Below are 18,080 nucleotides of genomic sequence, written 5' to 3'. Positions count from 1 at the left end.
TAAACACTTAAATTATCATAATCATAGAAGGACACAACCTTAATATTAAAAAAAAAATTGAGTAGCCATGGAGACAGTTATATTTTTTATTGATGATCTACGTGCTTCATTTATTTCATGTAGGAAATGAAGGTTGTTACTATCATTAGCATAATTGTAAGACTTAAAAGTTGAGTGTCACTAAATTTGCAGTATTCTACAGCATACTATTGTTTGAATTGCCATTATCCAGCCACTAAATCCTGATAGATACGTGGATATCAGGGTCCTTTATCTTGAGTGTTACACTTCACACTAGTCCATTGTTGGCTGACGGCAAAGAGCATGGTTGTATTGATATCAGTGTACATCTTGTGTTGAAGTTGTATTTTCCAGCTGAGTTCATTAATCTTGTTAATGTTAGGCAGAGCCGTTGGCCGCTTGAAAGTACTGTTTTGAAGCGCAAGGACCAGTATAAGGATCCCAGTTCAAGCCCCGGATCCCCACCTGCAGGGGGTTCGCTTCACAGGCGGTAAAGCAGGTCTGCAGGTGTCTGTCTTTCTCTCCCCCTCTCTGTCTTCCCCTCCTCTCTCCATTTCTCTCTGTCCTATCCAACAACAATGACAGCAGTAATAATAACAACAACAATGATAACAAGGGAACAACAAAAAGGGGGGAGATATTTAAAAAAATTAAAAATAAAGAAGTGCTGTTCTGAAGATCCCCCATTTAAGCAAAGTGTGTTTGCAGTCGAGGAGATGAGAAAGTGAGTTTGTGCTAAGTGCCACTTGATTGCTTTGCCCCTCTTGCATCAAACTGGTCACATAATTTTGAGTTGAACGTGTATTTGTGCTGGTGGATCCCTTCACATCTTCCTCATTGACAGCTTTAGTCTAAGGGCTCATCTGAGCCATGTCGGTCGATAAGCTCTTGAACTCTTAACTTACCTGTAAGCATTCCTTGAAATGTTCCACTGTCCCGTGCCTTTCAAGTGTGTTTGCACTGAACTATACACAGAGTGGATCTTATGTCTTGTAACACAGCACTTGTCCAGCCCGGGTCCTATGGATACTATGGACCCAGTAATACTTTAGTCCTTGTGTCTGTCTCCTGGATGTTTCAGCGTGTCTGGCAGCACACAGGACCCCTGCTTCCTAAAGACCAGTAGCACCACCAAGTTAAGACACACAAATAATATCACTAAACAATCAGAACCAGATGTTGTATAGGGGGCAAAGTGTATTAGTTGAGAATCATTAAACAACTGCAAACTTCTACCTATCTCTATCTTTTTTTAAAAAAAAAAATTAATATTTATTTTCCCTTTTGTTGCCCTTGTTTTTTATTGTTGCAGTTATTATTGTTGTTGTTATTGATGTCATCATTGTTAAATAGGACAGAGAGATGGAGAAACGAGGGGAAGATGGAGGGGAGATAGACACCTGCGGACCTGCTTCACCGCCTGTGAAGTGACTCCCCTGCAGGTGGGGAGCTGGGGGTTCAAACCTGGATCCTTAACACTGGTCCTTGTGATTTATCATCGTCCTTGCACTTCGCGCCACATGCACTCAACCTGTTGGGCTGCCGCCCAACTCCCTATCTCTATCTCTGTCTCCTCCTCTTTCATTCTCATTCCCTTTCCCTTTCTTTTGTGTGAGGATGAAGCCAGGGCTCATAGAGCTGCACCACTGAGCTCCGTCCCTGGCTTCTGTTTTTGTTTGAGTTGAGCCATTGAAACTGGGCTCGGGACTGGGTGGTGGCACACCTCGTTGTGTGCACATACTACAGTTCAAGCCCCATCCCTGCCTTCAGGGGGAAAGCTTCGTAAGTGGTGAAACAGTGCTACAGGTGTCTCTTGATTTCTACCGTTAGCCAAAAAACAAACCAAAGCAAAAAAAAATAGGCTTGGGCTTTCTGGTTGGCATATTTGTTTCAAGGAAGTATGTGTCTCTGGTTTTTTAGTAACAGCTTATTACCGACCCCAGTACTGTAGTAAATTATAAGTTAAGTAATTTACAACATTTAAATTAGAAACCAAAAATTCTCCAAGTTATTTAAAATCCCACCAGCCAAAAATAGCTATTTGCATTATTTGATAAGTATTTTCTAGACATGTTAGAGGGTTTAAATAAAGTACTCTCTCTGTTTAGAATGCTGGCTTTGAAGTTTTATTTATTTATTTATTTATTTATTTTGAATAGGGACAGAGATGAATTGAGAGGGTAGGGAGAGATAGAAAAAGAGACACCTGCAGCACTGCTTCACCACTTGTGGGAGGTGGGAAGAGGCGGCTTGAAGCCAGGTCCGGGCACATTGTAACATGTGCACTTAACTGGGCATGCCCCTGCCTGGCCCAGACCTTGGGAGTTTTGACTTGTAGCAGCCTCATACTTGAAACACAGTGACGAGATTTCCGGTAGCTGGTGTGTCTATTCTAAGCTGCTCCCCAACCCCACCTCCAATCAGTTGTGTGTTTTTTGTGTGTGTGAGAGACACTACTTACAGCTGAATAAACATTCTGACTGAATAAACCGGCTGGCTTTTCATGCTTCTCATGAGAATTTTACAACAGAGCTACTAGCTGGTGCTTATTAAACCTCAATTAAATGTCAGCTGTGCATCACTGGGATTATCTCTCAGAGGACTTGAAGTTGGCAGATGCAGCGCCATATTGTAGATCGAGAAAGCTAGGACCCAGGAGGATTAGTGGCTTTTAATAAGTCAGTTGGGAGCAGGTGGGAGAATCTGATTCCTCCCAGGTCGGCCTGATCACAGAGCCAAGAATCTTTCCCCTTTGCCATTATTGCTGCTTCGTTCAGGAACTTCTTTCTAGCAACTTGGGCATGGCACCTCTTTGTTTAAAGGTATTTAGGTTGCTGAATATTGGACAGATGACTATGGATGGAATCACACACACTTAGGAAGGGAACTTTCTTTTTTTTTTTTTTTCACCAGAGCACTGTTCAGCTCTGGCTTATGATAGAGTGGGGGACTGAACCTGGGATTTTGGAGCCTCAAGTATAAGAGTCTTTTTGCATAACTATTATGCTATCTACCCCTGGGAAGAGAGTTTCTATGTTCAGTCACCACAAATAGAGTAAGTGGCGGGCAGGTGAGGCTCACACAGGGAAAGGACTAAAGTGTCCTTTACTGCAAACATTGTTCTCAAATGTCTCTTTCCTGCCAGCAGAGGGCAGCATTTGTGTCAGAAAGTAATGGAATCAAAAGTTGCCCAGTTATCTTGGCAAAGATATTTACTGAATTCTTGAATGTTGAAAATGTCCATTAGGGCCCATTATTTTGTTTTGGGGGGATTGGGAGAAAATTAAATTGTCATACAAAATAGGTATGTGCAGGGCCAAGCAGTGGCACACCTGGTTGAGTGCACACATTACAACTCAGAAAGACCCTGATTCGAACTCATGGTCCTACCTGCAGGGCAGAGGCTTCAGAATTGGTGAAGCTATGCTGAGATGTCTTTGTTTCTTTCTCCCTTGCTACTTCCTCCTTCCCTCTCATTTTTTCTCTGTTGCTATTCAAAATAAATAGATGAAAAGCATTTAAGAAATATCTAAATGGGGGATTGGGCAGTAGTGTAGCAGGTTAAGCGCACATGGTGCCAAGCATAAGGATCAGCATAAGGATCCCTGTTCAAACCCCCGGCTCCCCACCTGCGGGGGGGGGGTCACTTTACAAGTGGTGAAGCAGGTCTGCAGGTGTCTGTCTTTCTCTCCCCCTCTCTGTCTCCCCTCCTCTCTCCATTTCTCTCTGTCCTATCCAACAACGACAGCAATAACAACAGCAATAATAACAACAGTGATAAACAACAAGGGCAAGAAAAGGAACAAATGGCCTCCAGGAGCAGTGGATTCATAGTGCAGGCACCGAGCCCCAGGGATAACCCTGGAGGTGAAAGAAAGAAAGGAAGGAAGGAAGAAAGAAAGGTCTAGATGATTGTGTTTTTCTTTAGACAGTGGTGAAAATCTGCTGAAAAATAATATAGTAATTCAGCAGTGAAAGCCCCAAATATAATATAAACTTGGAAGGATTCTGGAAAGAATAAATCAGCCGACAAGCCCATTACTTGTAGATTTAAGAGACGGAGCTTTTCCTTTGTAGTTAGACACTGTGTGACCTGGACTACATGGATGATTCTAACTGTGTGATAAGGGAACGAGATGACAGACCCTCTTTTCATTCTAACCTGGATGTTCTTTCTTAACACAGAAACATTGTCGGTTGTTGCTGTGGAACTAGAGCTGAGAGATTTTTTGAATGTTCTCCCAGAGGATGGCACTGTGGCTTTTTTCTTGCCATATCTTCTCTACTGCAGTCGAAAGAAATCTTTGACTTGAAGGTGTCATTTGAAAATGCACTATAATGGTAAATAAGACTGGACTTTAAAAAACCTGAATGCTAGGTTAAAAAAGAAACTATATATATATTATGTACATATATATACAACAGAGGCTTTCAGGCTTCTTCCTTATCACTAAGTGATACTATATTTTCTTAATTTATGACTTGAATCCATTGACTTGTGTGTAATATTAAAAGAAAAAGAAAAAGCTTCAAGACTTAAGGATTTCCTTAAGAAGTAGGATCTCCTTAAAGGTAGAGACCTACTGCCTTTTATTCCAGGGAACTCCAAGTCACGGTTCTTGAGGACCTGACAATTTTTTTTTTTCATCTCAAGAGCACAAACTTTTAAAGCAGTATGTTTGGAGGAAAGTTACTCTTAAGACCTCAAGAATTTAATTTTGGTTTTCCCGCATTTCTTTACTGGGCCACTTAAATTGGTTTTTCTTTGAGGAAAATGCCAGTGGTTTGCTGCAATAAAAGATGTAAGATTTTGTTTTTCTGTTCCTTTGAAAACTCAGACTGTAGTCTTTGCTGAATCAAATGAAGTAGAAACTTAACAAAGCTACTTGTTTGTTGGTTAACATGAATTGTGGAGTGCATATTTTCCAGCCAAAGACTTATCTCCATGTTTTGTTGATGGGTACTCTTGCTCTTTTAACTAGAGTGTATGTGAAAGTAAAACACTGATTATAACCATTATTGTGTCTTTTTTTTTTTTTAATCTCTGATTAAAGAATTTTGTGTCCTAAGTTCACACTGTCAGCGGTAGATAGTGGGCTTTGATTATAGTTAAGGCTGGGCAGAAATTCTACACACCTGCCATTTATCACATCTGCATTTTGAAATCTTTCACTTGATAGAAGTGCTCATTTTTATCAAAACTTAAAACAAAAAATTGTGTATTTATTTATTCTTTATTGGATAGAGATTGAGAGAGGTTGAAAGGGAAGGGGGAAATAGAGTGTATGTGTGTGTGTGTGTGTGTGTGTGTGTGTGTGTGTGTGTGTGTGTGTGAGAGAGAGAGAGAGAGAGAGAGAGAGACCTGTAGCACTGCTTCACTGCTTGTGAAACTTCCCTCCGGGTAGGTGGGGACTTAGGACCTGTCCTTGTGCACGATAATGTGTGCACTCAACCAGCTTTGCCAACCACTGGCCCCATGTCTTTATCGAGCCTTAATCTATAGAATTGTTCCTCAACTCTTTTCTCCAGTCACAGATTAATACCCTTTTGAACCATCACCACCACTTAATTTTGCTTCCATTAATTTTATTTTTAAATTTGAATTATTGTGAATTCTTTTTTTTTAGTTTTTAAATTAAATTAACTGTTTATTTCCTCTACACCTGTGCCCCCGCCCCATGCCCACTGGTTCATTAGAAATGTGAGACACATGTTGAGGGATTGGTGGGAAGTGGAAGTGTTTCAATGAATATTTTTTTTTAATTTTTAATTATTTTCATTTATTTCTTTATTGGATAGAGACAGCCAGAAATCGAGAGGGAGGGCGGGGGGGATAGAGAGACAGAGAGACACCTGCAGCCCTGCTTCACCACTCATGAAGCTTTCCCCCTGCAGGTGGGGACCGGGGGCTCAAACTTGGGTCCTTGCGCATTGTAACATGTGCGCTCAACTAGATAGATGTATCACCACATGGCCCCTCAATGAATCTTTATAGTGATCCTTCACAGACTATCCAGAACAACATCTGGGGACATGGAGACATATGTTTTCTTTTTTTTTTGGGGGGGGAGCTAAGGGTGTTACAGTTTGTGATGCTCTGGTAGTGGTGATATAAGTAGTCAGTGTGGATCAGTTACATTACCTAGTGTTTAGAGTCAGTCATGTGTCCTAAGACAACCCATTGATCTATCCATAGGAACCAGGTAACAACAGCTTTTTTTTTTTTTTCCAAATGCACAAAAGTGTAAGTTTTCAGACTTTCAGTGCTTTTCACCATTCCAAAGAAAACATTTTGGTCAACATTTTCACAAATACTGTTTTTGTTTCATCTTTCCACTCATCACCAATATTTCTTTCAGTCAGACTTGGTGTCTATAGAAAAGAAATTTCAAATGAAAAATAGTATAGGCGGTCGGCTTAAGATGACAGCAGGATGCTTTAAAACACTTTTAAATGTTAGCTAATTTAATTATCCTTGGTTATTCTTGATGTTCATTTTTTTTTCCTGCTTTGTATTTCTTTTGCATCATTTATTTGGCATCCTTAGAGCCTTGTGCATACATGATTTCACCATTCCAGGTTGAATTGTTTTCAGAAGTAGAGAGAGACAGACAGACAGACCATGGCACTGAAGCTTCCCCTGGGGTTATAGCCCTTCCATGTGGTCCCTGGGCTCAACCCTGGGCCACTTAACGTGGGAAGGCAGGTGCCCTACTAAGTGAGCTCTCTCTCCAACCCCTGCTTTTCTGCCTTTTATATACTTAAAAACATCTCTCATGCCAGTATTTTTTATTATTTTATTTGTTTATTATTATTATTTATTTTCCCTTTTGATGCCCTTGTTTTTCATTGTTGTTGTCATTGTTGGATAGGGCAGAGAGAAATGGAGAGAGATGGGGAAGATAGAGACAAGGAGAGAGAGATAGACACCTGCAGACCTGCTTCACCACCTGTGAAACAACTCCCTTGCAGGTGGGGAGCCGGGGGCTAGAACCGGGATCCTTAGGCTGGTCCTTGCACTTTGCGCCACGTGTACTTAGCCCGCTACACTGCCGCCTGACCCCCCCTGTTTTTTTTTTTAGGAAAATTACTTTCCTTCCTCCGTGATCTTCTAAAAAATATTTTTTATTATATTTATTTATTGGATAGAGACAGAAATCAAGAGGGAAGGGGTGATAGAGAGGGAGAGAGACAGAAACACCTGCAACACTGCTTCACCACTTTCCCCTTGTCAGGTGGGGTCGGGGGGCTTGAACCCAGGTCCTTGAGCATTGTAAGACGTACACACAACCAGCTGTGCCACCACCCAGTCCCCTTTCTATGATCCTTATAATGGGAAAAACAGTAACTTTCCGATAGGCAATGCTGGCAGATACGCTAGTCAGATGCTTTAGGTCAGCCTTTGACCAGCGATGGGGCGAGTCAGCATCTTGTGCCTTCTGACACGGTGCACTGAGAAGAACTCAGTGTCATTCTTTTGAGAGCATTGTGTGAAAATTCATTTCAAATTCTGTTTTCTCCTGGATCTTTTCTACAGTCTGAATATTTGTGCCACCCTCTCCCCATCTGAATTTAGCTCATATATTGAAAACATTAGTCTGAGGGGACGGCATTAGGCAGTAGAGCCTTTGGACAATGATCAGACCTGGACAGTACAATCCTCATAAATGGGATTAATGATTTTTTTTTTTAAGTTAGCTGGCTAGCTTGTTATTTTATTATATCCATAGGGATGTAACAGAAAGTCTACAACCCAGAAAAGGACCTCCCCTAACCATGCCAATACATCCGAATCTCTCCCTGAGTAGGTTACTGGACAAGCCCAAACTGAGGGACATTCTACAAGGTACTGCCCTGTGTTCTCTAAAGATAATCAGAGTTGTGAGTGGCCCGGAAGGTGAGGTGGAGGGGTGGCACCGTGGATTAAGCGGCAGACTCTGAAGCATGAAGTCCCAAGTTCGATCCCTGGCATCACAAATGCTAGAGTGATATGCTGGGTTCTTCCTTTCTCCTCTCCTCTCTCATAAATAAATCTTAAAAAAAAAATAAATATGTCAGGGGCCGGGCGGTGGCGCACCTGGTTTAACACACACATTACATTGTGCGAGGACCCCAGGTTCAAGACCCTGGTCCCCACCCGCAGGAGGGAAATCCACACAACTGGTGAAGCAGGGCTGCTGGTGTCTCTGGGTCTCTTTCCTTCTCCCTTCTCAATTTCTCTCTGTCCCTATCCAATAATAAGAAAAATAAGTAAAAATAAAGTCAGAATTGTGAGAGACAGACTTAAGGAACCTCAAGGCTCATGGAGACTAAGAAGACAAGCCAGCTGGACACAGCAGATGATGGGATGTCCTTCAAAGGACACAATTAGAACAGTTGATGAGATTGGAAAATAAGCACTGGTCTGTGGGTCGCTTGTAGTTCCCCGGTTTTCATAGATAAATAAATATAAATATATATATATTATATGAGAATATGCTTACCTTGAGAAATGCAAAGTGATAACAGTGAATATGGTTATAGATGAGGGCATGAAGAAAGAATATAAAACAAGCAAACATATCAGGATGAAGGGTGTATGGGAATTTTTTGTCCTGCTCTGTGAAGCTCCAACTTTTCTATAAGGCTGACATGATTCTTAAATTGTTTAAGCATTTTTGTTGAATTAACAAGTAGGGTGTTGAGTGTGGGCACTGTGTAGAAATGCAGACTATACACGCCCTAACTCGGGAAATTAGAAGCGTGCGTGCATGTGTGTGTGCCTGCGTGCGTGCGTGCGTGCGTGCGTGTGTGTGTGTGTGTGTGTGTGTATTGCTACAGCCTTCCAAAAGGTTACCTGTCAGAAATGTCAGTCTAAAAAAAAAATACCTTTTAATTTTTGTCACAGAGGTCTTTATTACGTTTCCTCGATTAAAGGAAATGAAGCCCTACATTAAGTTGTGAAGGACAGCTATGATTCTTTCCTGATATTTTTGTCTTTTTGGCAGAAACTGTCTCCTGGTGCTTGGTCTAGCAAGACTTGACTTTCACCTCAAATGCCCTTTTGTCTGTGTCATGCATGCTAGGCACACAGCTTTCTAAAAGTCAAAGTCAGTGTGGGTTTGCCCCTCCCCCAGGCCCTTGCAGACGTTTATTAAAAGAGAATTCAAACAGATAAATGTGACTGCAGGGGCCAGGCAGTGGTGCTCATGGTTGTGCGCACAGGTTACAGTGAGCAAGGGCCTGGCCGGGTTCAAGCTTCACGAGTGGTGAAGCAGGGCTGCAGGTGTCTCTCTGTCTCTCTCCCTCTCTAGCTCCTCCTCTCCTTCTCAAGTTCTGACTGTCTCTATCCAATAAATAAATTTTAACAATTTAAGAAAGAAGAAAAGTCAGATAAATGTGGCTGCTGTCTCGGCTGTACTCCAGTTCCCGCCCTCTTGTCTTTGTTACTGCTCCTCTCAGTCCAGACAGCTTCTTGCCAGGTGCTTTGCTTGTACACATGAATTGACTGAAAGCTTGTCTCAGTAGTCCCTTACTCTCATTTGTTGTGCTGAACAGGATTGTGTGTACACAATAAAAATAAAACTGCAACCTGGATGAGGACTCTCATTCAACTGCATTGGCATACCTAATCTTAGACTGACACCTTCCAGAATTGTGACCATAAACTTGGGTTTTTTTTTTTTTTCTTCTCTTTTCATTTTTTCTCCCTTCTCTTCCTTTCCATTCCCTTCCCTCCACTTACCTCCCTTTTCTGTCTTTCTCTCTCTCTTTTTCTTCTCTTTCTTCTTTTTAATCTTTTTATTTATTTATTATTGGATAGAGACAGCAATTGAGATGGAAGATGGAGGGAGAGAGACAGAGAGACACCTGCAGCCCTGCTTCACCACTCATGAAGCTTTCCCCCTGCAGGTGGGGACCGGGAGTTTTGGAACCCCAGGTCCTTGCAGTTAACCAGGTGAGCCACTGTCTGGCCCCTTCATTCCTTCCTCATTAACCCACCATCCCTCCCTCACTCCCTTCTTTTCTTCCTTTTCTCTCTCACTCCCCCTTTTCCTTCCTTCTTTCCTTTAAAATTTTTTTTTTATTTATAAAAAGGAAACATTGACAAAACCATAGATAAGAGGGGTACAACTCCACACAATTCCCACCCATGTCCCCTCCCCTCCCCTGCTAGCTTTCCTGTTCTTTATCCCTCTGGGAGTGTGGGCCTAAGGTCATTGTGGGGTGCAGAAGGGTAAAGGTCTGGCTTCTGGGATTGCTTCTTTCCTTCCTTCCGTTCTTCCTCCCATTCTTTCTTCTTTCTCCTTCCCTTTCCCCCTCCCTCCCTTCCTCCCTCCCTCTCTGCCTTTCTCTCTCTCTTTCTCTCTCTCTCTCTGTCTCCCTCCCTTCCTCCCTCCCTCTCTGCCTTTCTCTCTCTCTTTCTCTCTCTCTCTCTCTGTCTCCCTCCCTTCCTCCCTCCCTCTCTGCCTTTCTCTCTCTCTTTCTCTCTCTCTCTCTCTGTCTCCCTCCCTCCCTCTCTCTCTCTATTTCTGGCAGAGACAAAGTGAGAGACCCTAACATCGAAGTTTTCTTCAATTCAGTGAAGGCCAGGTTATGCACACTGACTATCCAAGTGAGTGGTCTTGCTGGGCCAACTTTTGGCTGCTTTAAGGCTACCCAGTCTGGTGTTTCAGCAGCCAAAGACACTCTTTCACAAATATTAATAGTAATCATTGGTGCTTCGTCCATCTCATGCTAAAACACAGAAAGAGACTGTCCTATTTGATTGACTATTTAAAGTTGTAGGGGCTGGGGTGGGGGCAGGGACTGTTTTTTTCAAGTACCAGAAGGCTACCTTGAAAACAAAAGTTTAAGGACTTACATTCTATTGGTTTTTTGTTTTTGTTTTTGTTTTTTACCAGAGCACTGCATAGATCTGGTTTATAGTGGTGCTGGGGATTGAACCTGGGACTTTTGGTGGCGTGGGTATGAAAGGTTTTTTGCATAACCATTATACTATCCCCCAGCCCAAGAAATTCTATTCTAAATATCTTATAAATCCTAGTTTAATCACTTTACACAGAATCAGAATGATTTATTTTCAGCAAATGGGGAGAGTCAACACAGCCTCACTATCCTTGGGGCTTCCCCTAGTGCCATGGTGCTCCCCTGTGGTGCCAGGGTTCGAACCCAGAACCTCACACATGGTAAGGCTAGAGCTCTACCAAATGAGCGATCTCCTGACCCCAAGTAGACGTTCACTTGTATTAACTTAGAAACGATGTATGCAACTATCAATTCGGACATCCAGAAAGTGAGCATAAGTATCCCACAACATTTAGCAGTAAAAGAAATTTCCATTTGGAAAAAGAGAAGGGAGGAAGAGAGGAGAGGAGGAGGAGGAGGAGGAAGAGGAGATGAGAGCAGCAAATCTGCAGGTGCTTCCTGTTGAGCCAGTATTCACGCAGGGTAGCGCGTCTCACTTATATTCATGATCTATGACTTTGGGCGGGGAAGGAGGGGTTCGCTAACCGAACTTACCTTTGTTTGGTAGAACTGTGTAAGTTGTTTTCATCCCAGCATGGATATGATCGGTCACGTGGCAGTGAAGTAACCAGCTTCCAGGTGTTTGGGGGAACATGTGTAGGGTCTGGTATGTCCCAGGGAAAATGTCAAAGACATCAGAACTGTAAACGCCCCTGTGCTTAATTAGAAAAGCAACAAAATGCTTATTGTTATATAGTGTTCTGTATAATACATGAGCAGTCATTCAAGTCATCTTTCAGTGGCCAGATGAGGGATATTAGACACAAAGACCGATCTGGCTTTTGTCTGTTCTGTTGCCACCAGGGTTATCTGGGGCTCGGTGCCTGTAAGCCTGTACAGTTAATCTACCACTCCTGGTGCCCATTTTTTTCTCATTAATTTTTTTTCTTTACTTGATAAGAAGGGGAGAAATTAGGGGCTAGGACAGTAACACAGCTGGTTAAGAAGTCACATTATGGGGGCCGGGCAGCGGTGCAGCAACTGGTTGAGCGCACGTGTTACAATGCATAAGGACCCAGGTTCGAGCCCCCTATCCCTACCTGCAGAGGGAAAGCGTTGCGAGTGGTGAAGCAGTGTTGCAGGTGTCTCTCTCCCTCTATCATCCCCTCCCTGCTTGATTTCTGACTGTCTCTATCCAATAAATAAATCAAGATAACTGAAGAAAAAAAGAAGTCACATTACAGTTTGCAAGGATGAAGTGGTGAAGCAGGGCTGCAGGTGTCTCTCTCTTTCACCTGTTTCCTCCCTCCCCTCTTAATTTCTCTGTGTCTCTAAATAGATAAGAATTTAAAAAAAGAAATTGTAAGGAGGGGCTGCCTGATGGCGCACCTGGTTGAGCGCACATGTTAAAAGTGCACAGAGGGGGTCGGGCGGTGGCGCAGTGGGTTAAGCGCACGTGGCGCAAAGCGCAGGGACCGGTGTAAGGATCCCGGTTCCAGCCCCCGGCTCCCCACCTGCAGGGGAGTCGCTTCATGGGTGGTGAAGCAGGTCTGCTGGTGTCTATCTTTCTCTCCCCCTCTCTATCTTCCCCTCCTCTCTCCATTTCTCTCTGTCCTATCCAACAACAAAGCAACGTCAACAATGGCAATAATAACCGCAACGAGACTGCAACAACTAGGGCAACAAAAAGGAGGAAAAATGGCCTCCAGGAGCGGTGGATTCATGGTGCAGGCACCGAGCCCAGCAATAACCCTGGAGGGGAAAAAAAAAAGTGCACAGAGACCCGGGTTTGAGTTCCCGGTCCCCACCTACAGGGGCGAAAGCTTTGTGAGTGGTGAAGCAAGTCTGCAGGTGTTTCTCTGTCTCTCTCCTTCTCTATCTCCCCTCCTCTCAATTTCTGGCTGTCTCTATTCAATAAATAAATAAAGATGATAAAAAAAAAAAAAAAGGAAATTGTAAGGGAAGAGAGACAAGACACCTGCATACCTGCTTCACCATTCGTGAAGCTTCTCCCCCCCCCCCCACAGCAAGTGTGACTGGGGACTTGAACCTGGGTCCTTGCACATAGTAATGTGTATGCTTAACCAGGTGAGCCACCACTTGGTCCCAATAAATCTTGTTTTTTAAAAATGAGACACTCCAAAAAGGATAACAGAGGACCTAGTGGGGGTTGTATTGTTCTATGGGAAACTGAGAAATGTTATGCATGTACAGACTATTGTGTTTACTGTCAAATTAAAGCATTAATTCCCCAATAAAATTTTTTTTTAAGAAGTGAGACACTGGGTCAGCAAAATAGCTCACTTGGCTATTGTGTGATTGTATGTGTGCTACCCAGGTTTAAGCCCAGCCCCCAGCACACTGAAGGAAGTTTTGGTGCTGTGGTTGCTTATTTTCTTTCTCATTCTCTCTCTCACTACCTCTGTTGCTGCCTGAAAAAGTCAGGTCAGAGTAGTGAAGCCCCAGATAAGATTAACAAAAAAAGAGAGAGCCTGCGTGTTTCTGCCTTTAATACAGTGAGATATGTGTCCCTTCGATTCTTATTAAACCGTTGATTATTGATGAGAAGAAAAGATGTGAGATCATCCATCAGGGCTGTTACCTCGCACTTTTACTTGATTTTTGCCTCTTTGCTAGAGCACTGGAGTTACACAAAGGAACTTAACTATGGCCCTAATTCAGCACAAACCTTGACTTCTGTTGAATCTATCCGAGATTAGCTTGTCTGTGAATCTGTAAGACAAGCAGGGCAATGAAGGTGGAAAAAAAAAAAAAAAGTTCATGGAGAAACCAAGGATCAGTTCAGATAGAGTTAATACTCCACAATTAAGTTCTTGGTATTTCCACAGGGAAAGAACTAAAAATGTCCCAAAATACAATGTTTACATAAAACAATACACATATAATAAGCTGACCTCTTCAACAAGAGCTTCTGAATTAAATTTTTTTCTATTTATTTATTTATTCATTGGCTAGAGGCAGCCAGAAATCAAGAGAGAAGAGGGTTAAGAGAGGGAAGGAGGCAGAGAGATAACCTGCGACATTGCTTTACCACTCGCAAAGCTTTCCTTGCAGGTGGGAACTGAGGGTTTAAACCTAAGTCCTTGCACATTGTGTGCTCAGCCAGGTGCCCCGAATTCTCTCTCTTTCTTTATATTATTATTTTTTTATTTATATTTTTTATTTTTCCTATTTATTATTAATTTTTAATTTCTTTATTGGGGGATTAATGTTTTACATTCGACAGTAAATACAATAGTTCGTACATGTATAACATTTCTCAGTCTTCCACACAACAGTACAACCCCCACTAGGTCCTCTGTCATCCTTTTCCAGGACCTGTATTCTCTCCCCCCACCCAACCCCCCAGAGTCTTAACACGATTTCTTTAAGCTCCATCCAAGATGGGCTAAAAATGGTGAAGTCACCATTTTTAATAGCTGAGTAGTATTCCATTGTGTATATAGACCACAACTTGCTCAGCCACACATCTGTTGTTGGACACAGATCTGGGTTGCTTCCAGGTTTTGGCTATTACAAATTGTGCTGCCAAGAACATATGTGTACACAGATCTTTTTGGATGGGTGTGTTGGGTTCCTTAGGATGTATCCCCAGGAGAGGAATTGCAGGATCACAGGGTAGGTCCACTTCTAGCCTTCCGAGAGTTCTCCAGACTGTTCTCCACAGAGGTTGGACCAATTTATATTCCCACCGGCAGTGCAGGAGGTATATTATTATTATTATTATTATTTTATTTTGCCTCCAGGGTTATCACTGGGGCTCGGTACCTGCACTATGAATCTACTGCTCCTGTGGCCATTTTTTTTGATAGGACAGAGAGAAATTGAGAGGGGGGAAGAGAAAGATAAACACCTGTAGACCTGCTTCACCGCTTGTAACCCCCCCTGCAGGTGGAAGCCAGGGGCTCGAACCAAAATCTTTGTGCAGATCCTTGTGCTTTATAGTATGTGCACTTAACCCGGTGTGCTACTGCCCGGCCTCTCAGTATGTTTCATTTGTTCTATTTTAATGAGAGAGGGAGAGATACAGGGAAGAGAAAGAGACCAGAGCACTACTCAGCTTTGGCTTATTGATGTGGGGAGATTGAATCAGGGACTTTGTAGCCTTAGTCATGAAAGTCATTTTGCATAATTATTATGCTTTCTCTCCTGATCAAGCATTTTCTTTTTCTTTCTTTCTTTTTTTTTTTATAAAGACAAATTGAGAGGGAGGGGAGAAGTAGGGCTAAAGACACTTGGCAGCATTACTTTGCTAATCTGAAGCATCCATCCCCTCCATGTAGATGGGGCTCTGGGGTTTGAACCTGGGTCCTTGCACATGGTAAAGTGTGCGCTCTTCTGGGTGCACCACCACCTGGCCATGACAAAGCATTTTCAAAGAGGGCAAGAGTAACCACTAGGGATGGCTCTTACCTTGTATCCAAAGCTGTGGCCGTGGAAATGCACAGAGTGCAAGTCGATTTCATTGCCCATCCCCATGAGATACCAGTTGACTTCATCTCCCACATGCATTGTGAGGCCATGCAGATTGCCAAACATTCTCCCATTAATGGCTGAGGGAAACACACGATGTCTGTATTACTGTCCAGTGTGGTTTAAATCCACAGCTACTTCCCAGGAGAGATGATCACTATAGAGTAATGGATGGAGTCTTCACGGGTGTTTCTTTACAGGTGGGGGGGTGGTGCAGGGAGGACTTTAAGATCAGTGAAATCGTGCCGCTTTTCCAGCCGTTGAACACACATTGGGAATTTATTTAAAAGGAAGTGAGACTTTGGAAAATGACATGGGAAATTAATAAATGATCTTTGTCCCCTTTAGAGAGGAGATAAGTTCCCCCCCCCCTTTTTTTTTTTGCCTTGAACAGAATTCTGTATCACCTACGAAGTGAGGCAGGAGTGGTTTACTTTAAAACAAGACAAATGACTATACCCTCCGAAGTGATGCTGTTTGAAAGAAGAGGAAGAGGCAAGTCAACTTTAAAGTGACGGACCTACCGTGCATCTTATTGCTTTCTATGAACTCTTCATCATCTTTGTCTACTTTCTCGGGGTGATCTGAGTAGGTTCTGATGTTGTCATCTAAATACCAAGATTCATTCTCATCGAAAACTAAGAACAGGAGGGAAAATTCCAGTTTCTTTATGGGATTGAATATTTTCATGTGGTATTTCCGACAAACAATCAGCGGGCCAATCAATCCACTATAGAGATCCTGGGGATAAGCGAAAAACCAAAAAAAAAAAAAGTCATCCTTGTGACAGAGGTGAAGATTGCTGAGTGCTAGGACCTTAGTGCATGTGACCTCTAGGATTTTAGAGGGACTGGTATATATTTATTTTATTTTAACTAGAGCCCTGCTCAGCTCTGGTATATGGAGTTTCAGGGGACTGAACCTGGGACTTTGGAGCCTCAGGCACAAGAGTCTTTTTGTGAAGCCATTATGCTGTTTACCCCCCCCCCCCGCCTGAGGGACTGATTTTTTTTTTTAAAGATTTTAAAAATATTTATTTCCTTTTTGTTGCCCTTGTTTTTATTGTTGTTGTAGTTATTGTTGTTGATGTCGTTGTTGGATAAGACAGAGAGAAATGGAGAGAGGAGGGAAGACAGAGAGGGAGAGAGAAAGATAGACACCTGCAGACCTGCTTCACCACCTGTGAAGGGACTCCCCTGCAGGTGGGAAGACGGGGACTTGAACCAGGATCTTCACGCTGGTCCTTATGCTTTGTACCATGTGCGCTTAACCCACTGTGCTACCACCCAACTCCCAGAGGGACTGATTTTTAACTGTAGACTCTGCCCAGTATAAAATAAATAAAATCTTAAAAAAAAAAAAATGAAATGAGTAGTGTCCCTACTTGTGATAATTCTTACAAGTTTTCATGTCATATGCAGATTTCCAGTATCTGTGGACACAGTAGTGTGGAGAAGTTCTGTAAGCAGGTATAGAACTTAGGATAGAGATTTAACGATACAAAATAATTTTATTTACTTTTAAAGATTTTATTTATTCACGTGAAAGATAGGAGAAAGAACCAGGCATCACTCTGGTGCATGTGCTGCTGGGGATTGAACTCACACTTGAGAGTCCGATGCTTTATCCACTGTGCTACCTCCCAGACCACAATTTAATTTATTTTTTCATGAGAGGGATACCAGAGCACTGTTCAGTTCTGGTTTATGATAAGGCTGGGCATTGAACCCGCCGGGGCCTCAGAGCCTCAGTCATGAAAGTGTTTTACATAATTATTATTCTGTCTTCCCCAACCCCACAAAAGAATTTTGACACATGTTCTGATTGTAGTTATTACATGGCTTTGAAATGTTCAATAAAACAGCAGCTTTAGTGGTGCCGTGACTGACTGCTTGGGTTAACGTTCTTATCGTATAACAGTAACTGATTATGTGCCTCGGTTCCTTGATTTAAATATGCTTGACTTCACATAAAACAGAAATGAATTCATCATTGACTAATATTTACCCATAATCAGCAGTTATGGTGGTGATATAGTTATATCCTTCAAAACAGTCAAACTACCAGATGACACCAAAAGGAATTACAAAGCAGTTAACTTTTATAGAATGTTAACCTAGACTTGGACCAGAAGAGAGCTGTAACTTCACCTCCCTTTAACTGTGGCTCAATTTTAAGAATTTTTATAAAGAGTCGGGCAGTAGCACAACAGGTTAAGCGCAGGTGGCGCAAAGCGCAAGGACTGGTGTAAGGATCCCGGTTCGAGCCCCCGGCTCCCCACCTGCAGGGGAGTCGCTTCACAAGCAAGCGGTGAAGCAGGTCTGCAGGTGTCTGTCTTTCTCTCCCCCTCTCTGTCTTCCCCTCCTCTCTCCATTTCTCTCTGTCTTATCAACAACAATAACATCAATAACATAACTACAACACTAAAACAACAAGGGCAGCAACAAAAGGAAATAAATATTAAAAATAAAAAATATATTTTTTAAAAAAGAATTTTTATAAAGCACAGATTATTTGAAGATTACCTGAGGCTGCTTGGTGGCACATCTGGTTAAGCACACCCACTTAACAGCGCACAAGGACCCAGGTTCAAACCCCTAATCCCCTCACCTGCAGTG

The 18,080-nt window shown here is 42.5% G+C and overlaps 2 protein-coding genes across 8 annotated transcripts in view; one reads left to right on the top strand and one right to left on the bottom strand.

Annotated features, from left to right (window-relative positions):
* HPS3 (HPS3 biogenesis of lysosomal organelles complex 2 subunit 1) overlaps positions 1-5,038 on the top strand; it is a 42,755-nt gene extending 37,717 nt beyond the window's left edge. For 2 of the 4 annotated variants that reach the window (XR_009551539.1, XR_009551538.1), the window contains one exon: positions 4,207-4,336. Coding sequence is in view for 2 of the 4 variants with exons in the window: in XM_060197544.1 (XP_060053527.1) it covers positions 4,207-4,334 (128 nt within the window). In the remaining 2 variants the exon portion in view is untranslated. Of the gene's footprint in view, positions 1-4,206 lie in introns of all 4 variants that reach the window. The other 2 variants (XM_060197544.1, XM_016185996.2) reach the window with 1 other exon arrangement.
* CP (ceruloplasmin) overlaps positions 1-18,080 on the bottom strand; it is a 58,848-nt gene that overhangs the window by 6,663 nt on the left and 34,105 nt on the right. For 2 of the 4 annotated variants that reach the window (XM_060197538.1, XM_060197539.1), the window contains exons 16-18: positions 15,987-16,203; positions 15,403-15,542; positions 11,524-11,686 (exon numbers count right to left, since the gene is read on the bottom strand). In XM_060197538.1, coding sequence (XP_060053521.1) covers positions 11,524-11,686; positions 15,403-15,542; positions 15,987-16,203 — 520 coding nt within the window. Of the gene's footprint in view, positions 1-72; positions 1,134-6,067; positions 6,394-11,523; positions 11,687-15,402; positions 15,543-15,986; positions 16,204-18,080 lie in introns of those variants that run through there. The other 2 variants (XM_060197540.1, XM_060197541.1) reach the window with 2 other exon arrangements.

Source organism: Erinaceus europaeus, chromosome 9 (genome assembly GCF_950295315.1).
Source record: "Erinaceus europaeus chromosome 9, mEriEur2.1, whole genome shotgun sequence".
In the NCBI taxonomy this organism is placed as follows: domain Eukaryota; kingdom Metazoa; phylum Chordata; class Mammalia; order Eulipotyphla; family Erinaceidae; genus Erinaceus; species Erinaceus europaeus.
This window is presented reverse-complemented; position numbering and strand designations above follow the sequence as displayed.